At 41.5% G+C, this 17907-nt stretch overlaps 1 protein-coding gene and 1 pseudogene across 1 annotated transcript in view; one reads left to right on the top strand and one right to left on the bottom strand.

Moving 5' to 3' along the window:
• The window catches only part of ZYG11B (zyg-11 family member B, cell cycle regulator), a 101775-nt gene that overhangs the window by 32174 nt on the left and 51694 nt on the right, over positions 1–17907 (top strand). The window contains exon 3 of the mRNA XM_003815029.5: positions 13443–14197. Within this exon, the coding sequence (XP_003815077.2) occupies positions 13443–14197 (755 nt within the window). The remainder of the gene's footprint in view (positions 1–13442; positions 14198–17907) is intronic.
• LOC100990253 (small ribosomal subunit protein uS15-like) lies at positions 14505–15225 on the bottom strand (annotated as a pseudogene).

Genomic DNA, 17907 nt, shown 5'->3' with positions numbered 1-17907 from the left:
ACAAATTAGCTGAGTGTGGCAATACGTGCCTATAATCTCAGCTACTCGGGAGGGTGAGACAGGAGAATTGCTTGAACCCAGGAGACAGAGGTTGCAGTGAGCCGAGGTTGTACCACTGTACTCCAGCCTGGGCGACAGAGCAAGACTCTGTCTCAAAACAAACAAACTAACAACAACAAAAAGCCTTATGTCTTCATTTGGCAGTGGGAGGATTATTACTGTTATGGAAAAACTAATTTCTGATTTTGACCTTTGAGATGGGAAATCACAGCCAATTTATACTTTGGTTTTCAAAAACCAATGCTGAAAATCAACTGGGAAGCTCTTATCTGTGTAGTTTTGCTTATGTATGGAGTATTTTTGTTACTTCAAGTTTTAATTTGAAAGAGATATATCTTGGCCGGGCGCAGTGGCTCACACCTGTAATCCTAGTACTTTGGGAGGCCAAGGTGGGCGGATCACGAGGTCAGGAGTTCGAGACCAGCCTGACCCACGTGGTGAAACCCCGTCTTTACTAAAAATACAAAAATTAGCCGGGCGTGGTGGCGCACACCTGTAGTCCCAGCTGCTCAGAGGGTGAGGCAGGAGAATCGCTTGAATCCAGGAGGCGGAGGTTGCAGTGAGTCGAGATTGTGCCACTGCACTCCTGCCTGGGCGACAGAGCAAGACTCTGTCTCAAAAAAAAAAAAAAAGATACACCTTTATATCTTTACAGTTGATAAACTCATAAGTATGGAATATGATTTGTCCACAGCTATAGAATAGAATGTAAATTTGTCAATAATAATAGCTGTCATTTATTGAATGCCTATGTGCCAGGGATTTTACATGTATTTTCGTGGAATTTTCGCAAAAACTCTTTAAGGTAGCTATTATCATTCCCGTTAACATATAGATAAACTGAGGTTCAGAGAAGTAACTTCCTGAGGGTCATACTGCAAGTAAATAGTGGAGTCCTAATTCATGTGCAAGTCTGTCCAATTTTAAATGTATGCTCGTTCCACTGTGCCACACAGCCTTCCTACACATATATTAAAGGTATCCCTGCTCCTGGATGCCACATACTGGTTTATACTTTTGCTGTGGCTTTATATATATAAAACTATTAAGTATAAGTGCCAATAATGTGTTCCAAGAAAGAGTAGGATGAAATGAGGCTGTAACTGAGGCATTTTGGAATAATTTAGGAAAGAAGAAGACCTCTACATTGCTTGTTTTTCACAAAGTTTCTCATGCCTGCAGTCTCTTTGAATTTTTCCAACCTGTCATAGGAACTAGGGTAAATTTCTGTATTATATATGTTAAAGTTAAAAGTCCCTTACACAGCTGCACAACAATTTAAGAGATTATGCCAGTGCTAGCATTTCTTTCTAATCTCAATTTAATGATTATGCTCAGTATATTATTATTATTATTATTTTGAGATGGAATCTCGCTGTGTTGCCCAGGCTGCAGTGCAGTGGTGCAATCTCAGCTCACTGCAGCCTCCACCTCCTGGGTTCAAGTGATTCTCCTGCCTCAGCCTCCTGAGTAGCTGGGACTACAGGTGCCCACCAACACGCCCAGCTAATTTTTGTATTTTTAGTAGAGACGGGGTTTCACCATGTTGGCCAGGTTGATCTTGAACTCCTGACCTCAAGTGATCCACCTGCCTCGGCTTCCCAAAGTGCTGGGATTACAGGCATGAGCCACTGCACCCGCCAGTGCTCAGTATATTAGATTAAAAAAAGAAAACTCATCTTGTAAATCAAAAGAACAAATGCTAAGGCCTTAACTTTGCCAGATTGGGTTATCCTTTGGAAATGTAACTACTGCTAGCTAATAGTAGTAGTTAACATTTATTAAATGCTTATTATTATGTCAGGCACTATAGCGAATGCTTTATACAGATAAGATAATAGGAGTGGGTTTTAAGCAAGTCTAACTAAATATTTGTCCTCAGAGTAATGTCTTTGAGAGGCTACATGCTTGAAATGTATTTTCTACCTCTTCTTTTCAGACTGCCTTCAGATGAGGAAACTGAGGGTCAGAAAAATAACTTGTTGTCCCTAATTGTGTTACCCTAGTGTGATTACCTGTCTTCTTCATCAAGAAGGGTTCTGAATTATTTAATCTCTTTATACAAATCATTTCCATCTTTAAACAGTCAAGATTTGATACTACTGAGAATATGCAAAGAAACATGTTGCCAGTTCTTGTCTCAATTTGTAAAAGTTGCTTTATACATTTTTCTTCGTGTTTGAAAATATTCATACTGGGAAAAAAGTTATTCAGTTGATACTTTTATTTTTTATTTATTGCTGTTACTATTTTTTCCTTGAGACAGAGTCTTGCACTGTCACCCAGGCTGGAGTGCAGTGGCGCAATCTCGGCTCACTACAACCTCTGCTTCCCAGGTTCAAGCAATTCTTGTGCCTCAGCCTCCGGAGTAGCTGGGGTTACAGGCATGTGCCACCACACTTGGCTAATTTTTGTATTTTTTTTAGTACAGATGGGATTTCACTATGTTGGCCAGGCTGGTCCTAAACTCCTGACCTCAAGTGATCTACCGCCTAGGCCTTCGAAAGTGCTGGGATTACAGACATGAGCCAGTGCTCCCGCCTTGTGAATACTTTTAAAATTGGTAATATCAGCCAAGGGCAGTGATTCACGCCTGTAATCCAAGTACTTTGGGAGGCCAAGGCAGGCGATCCGCCTGAGGTCAGGAGTTTGAGATCAGCCTGGCCAACATGGCAAAACCCTGTCTTTACTAAAAGTAACAAAAATTAGCCAGGCGTGGTGGTGGGCGCCTGTAATCCCAGCTACTGAGGAGGCTGAGGCAGAGAGAATTGCTTGAACACGGAGGTGGAGGTTGCAGTGAGCCAAGATTGCACCATTGTACTCCAGCCTGGGCGACAAGAGTGAGACTCTTAACAACAACAACAACAACAAAACCAAAAAACTGGTAATATCATACTGTTTCTAATAGCATATTGATTTTAGAAAATGTTTAACATATACATTTAAATTTTTTTTACTTATTTACTCAATTCAAAGGATCAATGATATTGGTAGCAGTCTTTTTTGTGTGTTAAAAAATTTTCTTTTTCTTCTTTTATTTTTTGTAGAGACAGGGTCTTGCCATGTTCCCCAGGCTGGTCTCGAACTCCTGGCCTCAAGTTAGCCTCCTGCCTCAGGCTTCCAAAGTATTGAGATTACAGGCATGAGCCAACATGCCTGGCCTACTTTTTTTTTTTTTTTTTTTGAGATGGAATCTCACTCTGTCGCTCAGGCTGGAGTGCAGTGGTGCAGTCTCAGCTCACTGCAGTCTCTGCCTCATGGGTTCATTTGATCCTCCTGGCTTAGCCTCCCAAGTAGCTGGGACTACAGGTGCCTGACACTATGCACAGCTAATTTTTGTATTTTTAGTAGAGACAGGGTTTCACCATGTTGGCCAGGCTGGTCTCGAACTCCTGACATCAAATGATCCACCTGCCTTGGTCTCCCAAAGTGCTGGGATTACAGGTGTGAACCACTGTGCCTGGCCCTGGCGTATTTTTAAATTGACATATAATAATTGTACATATTTATGGGGTATGTAATGATGCTTCAGTACATATACTGTATAGTGATAAGATTGGAGTAATTAGCATATTCATCATCTCAAATATTTGTTTTGGAAATATTCACTATCATCCTTGTAGCTATTTGAAACTATGAATTATTGTTAACTGTAGTCATCATACAGTGTGTAGGACACTAGAACTGACTCCACCTGTCTAGCTTAATTACGTATCCTTTAATCAATCTCTGCCTATCCTCCTCTTCTCTCTACAAGTCTCCAGCCTCTGCTAACCTGTTCTACTTTTACTTCTATGAGATCAGTTTTTTAGCTTTCACATATGAGTGAGAACATGCTGTGTTTAACTTTCTGCTCCTGGCTTATTTCACTTAACATAATGTCCTCCAGTTTCATTCATGTTGCTGTGAATGACAGGATTTTATTCTGTTTGATGGCTGCATAGTATTCCATTATGTATGTACACCACATGTTCTTTATTCATTCATCTGTTATTGGACACATAGATTGATTCTGCATCTTGCTATTGTGAATAGTGCTGCAGTAAACACAGGGGGTACAGATGTCTCTTTGATAATTTTGATTTCCTTTCCTTTGAATAAATGTCCAGTAGTGGGATTGCTGGATATGGTAGTTCTATTTGTAGTTTTTTGAGGAACCTTCACACTGCTTTCCATAGAGTCTGTACTAGTTTACATTCCCACCAACAATGTATAAGAGTTCTCTTCTCTACATCCAGTATTTGTTATTTTTTTGTCTTTTGTTAATAGCCATCCTGAGGTGAGATAATACTTTGTTGTTTTGATTTGCATTTCCTTGATGATTAGTGATGTTTAGCAATTTTTTTATATATTTGTTGGCCATTTGTATGTCTTCTTTTGAGAAATATCTATTCAGGTCATTTGCCCACTTTTAAATTGGATTGTTTAGTTTTCTGTTGAGCTGTTTGAGTTTCTTATATATTCTGGATATTAATCCCCTGTCAGCTGAATAATCTACAAATATTTTCTCTCATTCTGTAGGTTGTCTTTCCACTCTGTTGATTGTTTCCTTTGCTGTGGTGTGCAGAAGCTTTTAGTTTGATATAATCCCATTTGTCTATGTTCGTTTTTGTTGCCTGTGCTTTTTTTTTTTTTTTTGACAGGGTCTCACTCTGTTACGCAGGCTGGAGTACAGTGGTGTGGTCATGGCTTACTGCAGCCTTAACCCCCCAGGCTCAAGCAGTCCTCCTGCTTCAGCCTCCCAATTAGCTGAGACTATAGGCATGTACCACCCTGCCCAGGTAGTTTTTAAAATTTTTTGTAGAGGCAGGGCCTTACCATGGTTCCCAGGCTGGTCTTGAACTCTTGAACTCAAGTGATCCTCCTGCCTCGGCCTCCCAAAGTGCTAGAATTACAGGCATGAGCCACCATGCCTGGCCTGTGCTTTTGAGGTCTTGTTCATAAAATCTTCTCAGATGAATGTCCTGAAGTGTTTCCACTATATTTTATTTTTTTCATTTGTTTTTTTGAGACGAAGTTTTGCTCTTGTCACCCAGGCTGGAGTGCAGTGGCACCGTTTCAGCTCACTGCAGCCTCCGCCTCCCAGGTTCAAGCGATTCTCCTGCCTCAGCCTCCCAAGTAGCTGGGAGTTACAGGTGCCCGCCACCATGTCCAGCTAATTTTTGTATTTTTAGTAGAGACAGGGTTTCACCATGTTGGTCAGGTTGGTCTCGAACTCCTGACCTCAGGTGATCTGCCAACCTCGGCCTCCCAAAGTGTTGGGATTACAAGTGTGAGCCACTGCACCTGGCCCTCTGCTGTATTTTCTTCTAGTAGTTTTATAGTTTTGGGTCTTACATTTAGGTCTTTGATTCATTTTGAGTTGGTTTTTGTAAAGGTGAGAGATTGGGGGTGGGGGGTCTAGTTTCATTCTTTTGTCTGTGGATATCCAGCCTTCCCAGCACCATTTATTGACCAGACTGTTCTTTTCCCAGTCAATGTCATTGGTGCCTTTGTCAAAAATCAGTTGATCGTAGATACGTGAATTAATTTCTAGGGTTTCTCTTCTGTTTCTGTGTGGTCTATGTGTTTATTTTTATGTTGGTAATTTGCTGTTTTGGTTACTATAGCTTTATAGTATATTTTGAAGTCTGGTAGTATGATGCCTCCAGGTTTATTCCTTTTGCATAGGATTGCTTGGGCTATTCATGGTCTTTTGTGGTTCCATACAAATTTTAAGATATTTTTTCTATTTCTGTGAAGAAAGTCATTGGTATTTTGATAGGAATTGCATTGCATCTGTAGATTGCTCTAAGTAGTAGGTATAAAAGCAGTTTCTTTTAGAATTATTTTTTATTTTAAGAGGCAGGGTCTCGCTTTGTTACCCAGACTGGAGTGCTGTGGTGTGATCTTGGCTACTTTGAAATTTTTTTGTAGAGACAGGGTCTCACTGTGTTGTCCAGGATGGTGTCAAACTGCTGGGCTCAAGCAATCCTCCTGCCTCAGCCACCCAAAGTACTAGTATTATAGTTATGAACCACCACACTCAGCCAGTAGCAGTCTTAATTAAAATAAATCTGATGTTAGAGTTCTACTTATCGGGGTCTGTGATTCTCTTGTCATAATCTTTTCTCATTGTATCTGTGTCTGCATGCTAAAAATTTTCCAGGAAATATGGGCATAAGAGCTAGAAATCAGAGTGAGAATTTTAGCATCTAATGATAATGTTTCTGTGTCATACTGTCAATCTAATCTAAATTTATAAATCTTGACATGTTCAGTCTTCTGGTCAGGATAAAACTGAAAATTTGAAACATTATGAATTGCTTCCTTGACTAGCCAAATAGACTTTCTAGGTGCTTGAAAGCTTACACTCCCAGACTAGCACCCCACTTATTTGTAGATCACATTGCTGGTCACTTCAGCTGTCTGTCCTAAATCAGAAAGAAAGAAAAAATGCTTTGGGGCACAATCCTTGTATTTATGCATCTGTATTTTACTCCTTGAAAGAAGCCCTTGGGTTATCATTTAGAGCATGTTGATTTCTTTATTTTATTTTATTTTATTTTTGAGATGGAGTCTTGCTCTGTTGCCAGACTGGAGTGCAATGGCACTATCTCGGCTCACTGCAACTTCCGCCTCCCAGGTTCAAGTGATTCTCCTGCCTCAGCCCCCTGAGTAGCTGGGATCACAGGCATGCACCACCATGCCTGGCTAATTTTTTTTTTTTTTTGTATTTTTAGTAGAGATAGGGTTTCGCCATGTTGACCAGGCTGGTCTCAAACTCCTGACCTCAGGTGATCCACCTGCCTTGGCCTCCCAAAGTGCTGGGATTATAGGTGTAATTTACCACACCCAGCCAAGATTTTTTTAAAATAAGAAAAGAGCATGAGTTCTATAAATCGGTCCTAGGTCTGAGTCCTGGTTCCAACATTAATTTGCTATTTGACCCTGGATAAGTTACTCTGCAAGTCTAAGATTCCTCATCTGTAAAGTGTTGATAATTATAACTCCCTCACAGGGATTACTGTGAATATTTAAATAAGACAATGAATGCAACATGAATCTTGCTTTCATGGAGCGTATAGTCCAGTGGGAGACACAATTAGGAAGTAAACATATAGAATTACAGCTTGTGCCAGGTTCTCTGAGGGAAAAAGAACACTGTTCTCTTAAGAAGAATAATAAAGGAAGGGAGATGTTTTAACTTGGATGATCAGAGAAAGCTTCTAAAGTGGTGGTACTAGACTGAGACCTGAATGACAAGGAGGGAAGTCAGTAACATAAAGGCGGGCTCCTCGGCACTGCCCAGGAATTCTGGAGTATTTCCCCAGTTAACTAGTGTTCCTAACAGTAGTTTCAGATGTTCTTTGCTCTTCTCAGACTTTCTACCATTTATCTTAGGAAGAAAATTGAAGCCATCAGATAAAATTCCCTTAACTCCATGTAAACCACTGCTTCCAATTTTTCTGAGTGATTTTTTTTTTTTTTAATAGAGATGGAGTCGCACTATGTTGGCCAGGTTGGTCTTGAACCCCTGGCCTCAAGGAGTCCTCCTGCCTTGGCCTCCCAAAGTGCTAGGATTATAGGCGTGAGCCACCACATCCAGCCTATCTTTTTTTTTAATTAAAAAAAATTATTTTTTGAGACAAGTTCTGATTCTGTTTCCCAGGCTGGAGTGTAGTGGCATGATCATAGCTCACTGCAGCCTTGAACTCCTGGACTCAAGCAATCCTCCTGCCTCAGCCTCCTAAGTAGCTGAGATCACAGGTGCATGCCACCAACATCTGACTAATTTTTAAAAATTTGTAATGGAGATGATGTCTTTCTATGTTGTGCAGGCTGGTCTTGAACCCCTGGGCTCAAAGCAGTCCTCCCACCTCAGCCTCCCAATTACAGGAATGAGCCACCACACTCAGTTTTTTGTTTTTTGTTTTCTCCCAGTCAGGGTCTTACTCTGTCACCCAAGCTAGAGTGCAATCATAGCTTACTATAATCTCAAACTCCTGGGCTCAAGCGATCCTTTGACCTCAGCCTCCCGACTAGCTAGCTAGGACTACAGGTATGTACCACCATGCCCGACTAATTAAAATTTTTTGTTGTTGGGATGGAGTCTTGCAATGTTGCCCAGGCTGGTCTCAAACTCCTGGCCTCGGGTAATCCTCTTGTCTCATCCTCCCAAAGTACTGGGATTATAAGCATGAGCCACTGTGCCTGCTCATTATTTCTTTAAGTACTTTTTCAGCCACACTGTCTTTCTCCTGTCCTTGAGATATTCCAGTGACACAAATATAGCTTTAGGTTTTTGGTTTTGGTTTTTTTCCCATTCTGTTCTTGTTATTTAAATTAGGTAATTTATGTTGTTTTATCTTCTAGTTCACCAGTCTTTTTTCTCTGTTCTCTATTTTACTGTTGACCTCAAGCATTATTATATTTTTCACTTCTAAAATTTTTATTTGATTCTTCTTTATATCTTCTCTTGCCTTGCTGAGTCTGTTTTCATTTTTTTCTTTTTTTTCCTTATTAAATTTTTTTTTTTAATTTTTTTTTTTTTTTTGAGATGGAGAATCTTGCTGTGTCGCCCGGGCTGGAGTGCAGTGGTGCGATCTCGGCTCACTGCAACCCCTGCCTCCCAGGTTCAAGTGATTCTTCTGTCTCAACCTCCTGGGTAGCTGGGACTACAGGCATGTGCCACCATGCCTAGCTAATTTTTGTATTTTTAGTAGAGATGGGGTTTCGTCATGTTGGTCAGGCTGGTCGCGAACTCCTGACCTCATGATCTGCCCGCCTTGGCCTCCCAAAGTGCCACCGCGCCTGGTCTGTTACTCATTTTTTTTAAGCATGTTTGTTTACTTTTGAAAATTTAATTGCATTTTTTTATGGCTCCTTTAAAATCGTTGTCAAATAATTTTAACATTTCTGTTACCTTACTGTTGGCATATATTGATTATCTCTTTTTGAGTTTGAAGTCTTACTGGTTCTTAGTATGATTCAGAGTAATTTTTTATTGAAACCAGGACATTTTAGGTGATATGAGACTTCTGTTTTAGTTTGAGTCACTGACGTCACTCCAGCAGTGGAAGGTAGGAGCACTGCCTTGTTACTGCCAGATTGGGGTTAATGTTCTTTTTAAAAATTTTTATAGGCCAGGCACAGCGGCTCACGCCTGTAATCCCAGCACTTTGGGAGGCCGAGGCGGGCAGATCACGAGGTCAGGAGATCAAGACCATCCTGGCTAACATGGTGAAACCCCGTCTCTACTAAAAATACAAAAAATTAGCTGGGCATGGCAGCGTGTGCCTGTAGTCCCAGCTACTCCAGAGGTTGAGGCGGGAGAATGGTATGAACCTGGGAGGCAGAGCTTGCAGTGAGCCCAGATCGCGCCACTGCACTCCAGCCTGGGTGAAAAGCGAGACTCCGTCTCAAAAAAAAAAAAAAATTATTTTATTTTATTTATTTTATGTTATTTTATTTTATGTTATTTTTATTTTTTATGTTATTTTATGTTATATTATTTTGTTATGTTTTATGTTGTTATTTTATTTTGTTATTTTATGTTGTTTTGTTATTTTATTTTGTTATGTTATTTTGTTACGTTATGTTATTTTATTTTGTTATTTTGTTATTTTATGTTATTTTGTTATTTTATTTTATTTTATGTTATGTTGTTATTTTATGTTATGTTATGTTATGTTACGTTATGTTATATTTGAGGTGGAGTTTCGCTCTTGTTGCCCAAGCTGGAGTGCAATGGTGCGATCTCAACTCACTGCAACCTCCGTCGCCTGGGTTCAAGTGATTCCCCTGCTTCAGCCTCCCAAGTAGCTGAGATTACAGGCAGGCACCATCAGGCCTGGCTAATTTTTTGTGTTTTAGTAGAGACGGGGTTTCACCGTGTTGGCCAAGATGGTCTCGATCTCCTGACCTTGTGATCCATCCACCTCGGCCTCCCAAAGTGCTGGGATTACAGGTGTGAGCCACTATGCCCAGCCAGATTAGGGTTAATGTTCTTTCTGGTTCCCCACTTGGCTTCTCTTGACACCCAAGGTGCAGGGCTATGCAGAGGTTGGAATTCTGACTGCCCACTAGGACTCTATTGATACTTCCCTAACTGAGAGGGGTATGGGTATGTCATTTCTGCTTCCCAGTTGGCTTCTACTGACACCATGTTGGGAGGAGGTGGCCTCATTACTGTTGGGCAGTTGTGAAAGTCCTGACTTTCCACTAGACTTCCTATGACAGCACCCCAGCAGGGAAGCAGGTAGAGAACTTCATCGCTGCTTGATGAGTGTTGAAGTTCAGGCTCCCCAGATGGTATCTACTGACATCGTGGTGGGGGATAGTTCTTACTACCCAGCAGGAATGAAAGTCCTTGCTCTCTACTCAGACTTCTCTAACACCTCCCCTGTGGGCAGATTGGGGCAAGTAATTACAGCCTGGCAGGGGTAGAAATCTAGGCCCCTATTGGCATTTGCTGGCATGGGTGGGGCCACAGTTTTTTCTGTCGTGTTTGGCTGAAGTAGAGCAGTTACTGTCTACTAGCTGTTTCCTGTCTTACTAGTTGCTCCTTTCCTGGTACGTTGGCTAGAGAGAGCAGATTTTGGGGGAGCTTTTTTGTCTGTGCCCATTGGTGTTTCCAGGCTGCTGGCTCCTTCAACTTTAGATCTGGGATATATGAGCAGAAAAAAACCAGGAACTTTTCTGCGTTGTTCCATGGGTCCCAAGGTCCCCCCTAGCTGATCTGCTTTCATCTCTTCACCTTTCAGAGTGATCTAGCTCCAGCTCACCTTCAGCCTCATTTCTTCTGTCCCATTTGCATGCTTATATCCCCAGAAATGCACTCCATCTTATGGCTCTAGCTATTTCTTATGTTCAAGCAATATAGAAAGAACTACTTGCCATTTCCTAACCCCGTGATATGCTTTCACATCTTTAAGACTTTGCTTATGTTGTATATTCTTCCTTTAATATACCTAACCTTCTTCCTCTTTTTTTTTTTTTTTGAGATGGAGTCTTGCTCTGACGCCCAGGCTGGAGTGCAGTGGCGCGATCTCGGCTCACTGCAGCCTCCGCCTCCCAAGTTCGAGTGATTCTCTGCCTCAACCTCCCAAGTAGCTGGTATTACAGGCGTGCACCACCACACCCATTTAATTTTTGCATTTTTAGTAGAAACGGGGTTTTGCCACGTTGGCCAGGCTGGTCTCGAATTCCTGGCCTCAGGTGAGCCGTCCGCCTCGGCCTCCCAAAATGCTGGCATTACAGGCATGAGCCACTGCACCTGGCCTACTAACCTTCTTTCTCTATCTTTGAATTCTTCCAGCATTTTCAAAGGCCTTACTCAAAGATCACCTCTCCCATCAAATCTTTTCCAGATCTTCATTCATGATGGTTTACTTCCTTTTCTTTGTTTTTGTGATACTTTATACTTGACATTGATATACCATATATCTCATTTTGTTGTGGCTGTTTGTGTCTTTTTTACTCCATGGGATTATGAATCCTTTGACTATAGGGGCATATCTTATTTTTCTTTGTATCTACAACATTTAGAGTACTTGACATATAGTAATTGTTTAATAAACTGTTTGCTGAATGGACCCCATCATGAAATTTACTCTCCTGAAATAGAGTGCAGGTAATTTGAAAGGCTGTCTCTAGAACCACTTTGTTTAATCGAAATGTAATTTTAAATTTACCAGTGGCCACATAAAAAAATAAAAATAAAAAGAAACAAGTGCAACTAGTTTTAATAATTTTTATTTAACCCAATATATTAAAAAATGATCATTTCAACCTGTAGTATATATAAAAAATTGAGATACTTTACATTATTTTGTTGTATTAAGTCTTCACAATCTGGTGTATATTTTGTACTTTATAGCTGACCTCACTTTGTACCACCTGCTTTCCAAGTGCTCTCCAGCTTTGTGGAGCTAGTGACTATGTATTGGGCAGCACAGCTCTAAAATGTAATGGAGTTCTTAATATGTAATTAGTCATTTTTGTCCACTTTGGCAGGTTTTGCACAGGCCTTTCTTGATTTTAACTGTGTGACTGTAATTAAGTCTGCAAAACTCATTAGAGAATAGTGCTCCCTTTTAAAAACACCTCATTTCTAATTTAAGGGTGACTGGCTGGCAGCCTAGCTGCATTTTGAGTATGGGCCAGCTAAGATGCCGCCTTAGAGTTCCTCTCATGACTTCAGGCTATTTATTTACCTGTCCTCAACTGCTCATTCACCCCATACTATTCTTAGACTACCTGTTTTTGGCATGATTGTTACTTCTTTCGCAGTCAATGTTGTTTAGTTGATATGTGATATGTTGATGTGCCTCCAGAGTATCATATGCTTGTGACACTGTTGATTGGTAGACAGGTAGATCTCGAAGGCACTTCAAGAGGTTACTGTGTCGACTTCATTTACATTCATCTGCAGGAGGGGGGGTGTGGGGGGAAGCTGTAACTACTATATATATATATATTTTTTTTTCAGAGACAGGGTCTCACTCTGTCACCCAGGCTGGTGTGCAATGGTGCAATCATAATTCACTATAACCACGAACTCCTGGGCTCAAATGATCCTTCCATCTCAGCCTCCCTAGTAGCTGGGACTATAGGCATGCACCACTGTGCCCAACTCGTTTTCAGTTATTTTGCAGAGATGGGGTCTTGCTATGTTTCCCAGGCCTAGATCGCTTTAATAAGGTTTGAGATCTGGCTAGTGGTTTATTAATGAATTACAAGGCATTAAGTGCATGCTAAATATATTACGTGTATATGTGTTTGTATAATAATATGTTAAGGTGAATTTAAAGGATAGGCTAGAAATGTATTGGTAACAAATCAAATACCTTAACACAAGGTTTATACCTCACTTGTGGTACATAAACTCTGCAAGTCCACAGAGGATTCTGCTTCATGGTCACCCTAGGGTCCAAACTGATGGAGGATTTCTCCTCATATAACTATACTCTCTAGAACGTGAAGGTTCCTCGTTCGTCATAGCAGGAAAAGACAGCATGGAAAATCATGCACTGGCTCTCAGGTGCTTCAGCATATAGTCCATTGGCCAGAACTAGGCACATGGCTCCAGCTAACTCCAGGGATGGGCTGGGAAATGTAGTTGTCTGGTAAGGTAAGAACTAGATGTTAGTGGATATCAATAATGTCTGCCACAGTCCTGATTCTGCCACTTGCTAGCCCTGTGATCTTGGAAAGCCACTCTCTGAGCCCCAGTTTACTCATCTACAAGTTGTAAACAATAATAATCTCACCTAAATGAATTGTGATTATCAGACGAGATACTGTTACATGGGAGCGCTTTGGAAATGTAAAGTGTGATGGAAATTTTGGCTATTCTTTAACTGTTTTTTGAAGTTAAAACGCTGCTTGTTTTTCCACAGGTCTATTGAATGATGGAACTGTGGGTATTTTTAGGGGCAACCAGATGCGCTTAAAGCGAGCCTGCATTCGCAAAGCAAAGATCTCTGCTGTTGCTTTCCGGAAAGCTTTCTGCCACCACAAGTTAGTGGAACTTGATGCCACAGGTGTGAATGCTGATATCACGATTACAGACATTATCAGTGGGCTTGGCAGTAACAAATGGATCCAGCAGAATCTCCAGTGCCTGGTGCTGAATTCATTAACTCTCTCCCTCGAGGATCCTTACGAGCGCTGCTTCAGCCGGCTTTCTGGCCTTCGAGCTTTAAGCATCACGAATGTTCTCTTTTACAATGAAGACCTGGCTGAAGTTGCCTCATTGCCAAGATTAGAGAGCTTGGATATTTCTAACACCTCAATCACAGACATCACTGCTCTACTGGCCTGCAAAGACCGACTCAAGTCTCTAACCATGCACCACTTGAAATGTTTAAAAATGACAACTACCCAGATACTGGATGTAGTTCGGGAACTCAAACATCTGAATCATCTTGATATCTCAGATGATAAACAGTTTACATCAGACATAGCTCTTCGCTTACTAGAACAAAAAGACATCCTACCTAACCTTGTTTCTCTGGATGTTTCTGGGAGAAAGCACGTGACAGATAAAGCCGTTGAAGCCTTTATACAACAACGTCCAAGCATGCAATTTGTAGGTTTGCTGGCTACTGATGCTGGTTACTCTGAATTCCTCACAGGCGAAGGACATTTGAAGGTTAGACTTTAAAAATGTATTATTTTGTCAGGCTGACCAATATCTTAGTTGCATAAGACTCTATTAATGATGAATGTCTATAATATATGGAACATGTTCATGAAACAGGGCCGCATATAGTTGAAAGGCTTAGAGTCCTAATTAAAATCTCAGCTTCATGACCCAGAACAAGCTATGATGTCACTTCGAGTTTTTATTTATTTGTAGAATAGATATTATTCTTACCTTGCAGAATTCTGAAGATTAATAATAATCTATGTAAAGTGCAAGTCACATAGTAGGTCCTGGCTAAACAATAGGTTGTCTTATGATGATAATGTTTAGCTATTTTGAACCATTTACATATACAGTTTTTTTGTTTTTGTTTTTGTTTTATTTTAGTTAAACAATCATTTTATTGCTTGAGTACACAGACAAATTTATGCGACCAGGGCAGAGGCTGTAGATGATTCATATTTCCAACTGGGAGGGAGGACTCGCTTGGTCTTATAATATCGAGCCACACGGTGAATCTGGCTCTCTATCAGAATCAGATGGAATTTAGCATCCTTATCCTTTCTGTTCCTCTCAAGATGCTTTGAACAGCAACTGCTTTCTTAATTAAATGGTAGAGATCTTCAGGAAGATCAGGAGCAAGTCCCTTAGACTTAAGAATTCTTAAAATTTTATTGCCTGTCACAAAACGTACTTGTGCAACACCATGTGAATCTCTCACGATTACACCGATCTGTGAAGGAGTAAGGCCCTTCTTGGCCAGTTTGTAAATCTGCTCCTTCACGTCGTCAGATGTCAACTTCAACCAAGTGGGGACGCTGCGTCGATAGGGTAAAGCCGACTGGGACAGGCCCTTCTCAGGAGCATGCATACGACCCATGATGGCGGCGATCAGGCAACGAAAGGCTTGTTTTTTTTTTTTCTTTTGAGACAGAGTCTCGCTCTGTCGCCCAGGCTGGAGTGCAGTGGCGCTATCTTGGCTCACTGCAAGCTCTGCCTCCCAGGTTCACGCCATTCTTCTGCCTCAGTCCCCCGAGTAACTGGGACTACAGGCGCCCGCCACCACGCCTGGCTAATTTTTTGTATTTTTAGTAGAGACAGAGTTTCACTGTGTTAGCCAGGATGGTCTCAATCTCCTGACCTCATAATCTGCCCGCCTCGGCCTCCCAAAGTGCTGGGATTATAGGCATGAGCCACCGCGCCCAGCTACATATACTGTTTTTAATGGATAACTTCAGAGAAACTAAGGACACCCCTTGTTGAATTGAATACCTAGTGGAAGATCAAGTTTTCTAAGGAGATCTCTACTGTAGAAATGGTAGAATTTTGCTTTTCCTAAGATTTCTCATGCCTAATGGTTTAAATTTAGTTTAACAAACATCAGTTGGATTTGGTAGAGCTTGGGATTCAAAAATGAAAATGAGACTGGGTGCAGTGGCTCACACCTATAATCCCAACACTTTGGGAGGCAGAGGTGGGCAGGTCACTTGAGGTCAAGAATTCAAGACCAGCTTGGCCAACATGGTGAAACCCCGTCTCTACTAAAAATACAAAAATTAGCCAGCCATGGTGGCATGTGCCTTTTTCTAGCTACTCAGGAGGCTGAGGCAGGAGAATCACTTGAATCCAGGAGGCGGAAGTTGCAGAGAGCCAAGATTGTGCCACTGCACTCAAGCCTGGGTGACAGCGTGAGACTCCGTCTCGGAAAAAAAAAAAAAAAGAAAATGATATAGGATCTGCCTCCAAGGAGCTTAACCTAATGGGAGTGGTGATTATATGATTAGAAATACATTTTTATATTTATACCTTTTATAGATGTATGCTTTAAACTAGATATATATATATATTTATATATATATATATATATTTTTTTTTTTTTTTTTTTGAGATGGAGTCTCGCTCTGTCGCCCAGGCAGGAGTGCAGTGGTATGATTTTGGCTCACTACAACCTCTGCTTCCCAGGTTCAAGTGATTCTCCTGCCTCAGTCTCCCAAGTAGCTGGGACTATAGGCACACACCACCACCCCCGGCTAAGTTTTTGTATTTTAGTAGAGACAGGGGTTCACCATGTTGCCAAGGCTAGTCTCGAACTCCTGAGCTCAGGCAGTTTGCCTGTCTTGGCCTTCCAAAGTGCTAGGATTACAGGAGTGAGCCACCACCCTCGGCCTGGTTTCTCTGAGAAATTGATGGATGAGTGGAGATCTTAAGGGTGAGTAGCTCAGTAGAGAGCATTCCAGGCAGACAGAATAATATGTGCAAAGACTGCGTTAGGAAGAGAGGTGAGACCCAGGCATCAGTATTTTTTAAAGCTTAGATGATTGCAGTGTCCAGCCAAACTCATGAATCACTGTTTTACAATAACTTTTTTTTTTTTTTCCCCTCAGAGGCAGGGTCTTGCCCTGTTACCCAGGCTGGAGTACAGTGGCATGAACAGACTCACTGCAGCCTCTACCTCCTGGGCTCGAGTGGATCCTCCTGGCTTAGCCTCCTGAGTAGCTGGGACCACAAGCATGTGCCACCATAACTGGCTAATTTTTTTTTTTTCTTTTTGAGATGGAGTCTAGCTCCGTCACCCAGGCTGGAGTGCAATGGCGTGATCTCGGCTCACAGCAACCTCCACCTCCCAGGTTTTGACGAATTTCCTGCCTCAGCCTCCTGAGTAGCTGGGATTACAGGTGCCTGCTATCATGTCCAGCTAATTTTTGTATTTTTGGTAGAGATGGGGTTTCACCATGTTAGCCAGGCTAGTCTTGAACTCCTGACCTAGGTGATCTGCCTGCCTCGGCCTCCTAAAGTGCTGGGATTACAGGCGTGAGCCACTGTGCCTGGCCTAATTTTTTTTTTTTTTTTAGTGTTTTTGTAAAGATGGGTTCTTGCTCAGCGATCGTCCCACCTTGGCCTCCTAGTTTTGGGATTATAGGTGTAAGCCCCTGAGCCTAGCCTGGCTTTCTTACCATAGAATTTCCAGCTCTGTCATCAGTATTTCCCCACTCGATTTTCTCTTCTCACTATTTCCCTACTCAGTTTTCTCTTCTGTTACCATCAGTTTCCTGAACCTTCCATTTCTCCAGAACTAGAATTCTTACATTTGTTGGCCACCTTATCCCATACTTGGATTATCTACCATGCTGTAGCTCCCAACTCATGAGAACATTGAAAATCTGCTAAACCCAGTGTTAGTTCTTAGTCTTCATTTTATTTGACCCAAAGTAAAATGGTATTTGTCATAATTGATCTTTGCCTCTTCCTTGAGATACCTTTTTTTTTTTTTAACTTAGCTTCCAGGATATCATACTTGTCTTGTTTTTTTTTTTTTCCTACTTGTCTTGCTACTAAGCCTCAATTTCCTTTGTTGGTTCTTCCTCATCTTCCAGGCCTCTAACTGTTGGAGAGTTCTGCACCTCAGTCCTTAAATCTATATGCCGATGACTCCTAAATTTGTGTCTTAACTTAGAGCTCTCCCTTGAAGTCAGACTCCTATATTGAACTGCAGTAATCAACATGCAGTGAAGTTACATAAATGTTTTTTGGCCAGGCGTGGTGGCTCATGCCTTTAATCCCAGCACTTTGGGAGGCTGAGGTGGGAGGATTGCTTGAGCTCAGGAGTTCGAGACTAGCCTGAGCAACATAGTGAGACCCCCATCTGACACCTGTAATCCCAGCACTTTGGGAGGCCAAGGCGGGCGGATCACTTGAGGTCAGGAGTTCAAGACCAG

This window comes from Pan paniscus, chromosome 1, assembly GCF_029289425.2.
Source record: "Pan paniscus chromosome 1, NHGRI_mPanPan1-v2.0_pri, whole genome shotgun sequence".
Lineage (NCBI taxonomy): Eukaryota > Metazoa > Chordata > Mammalia > Primates > Hominidae > Pan > Pan paniscus.
This window is presented reverse-complemented; position numbering and strand designations above follow the sequence as displayed.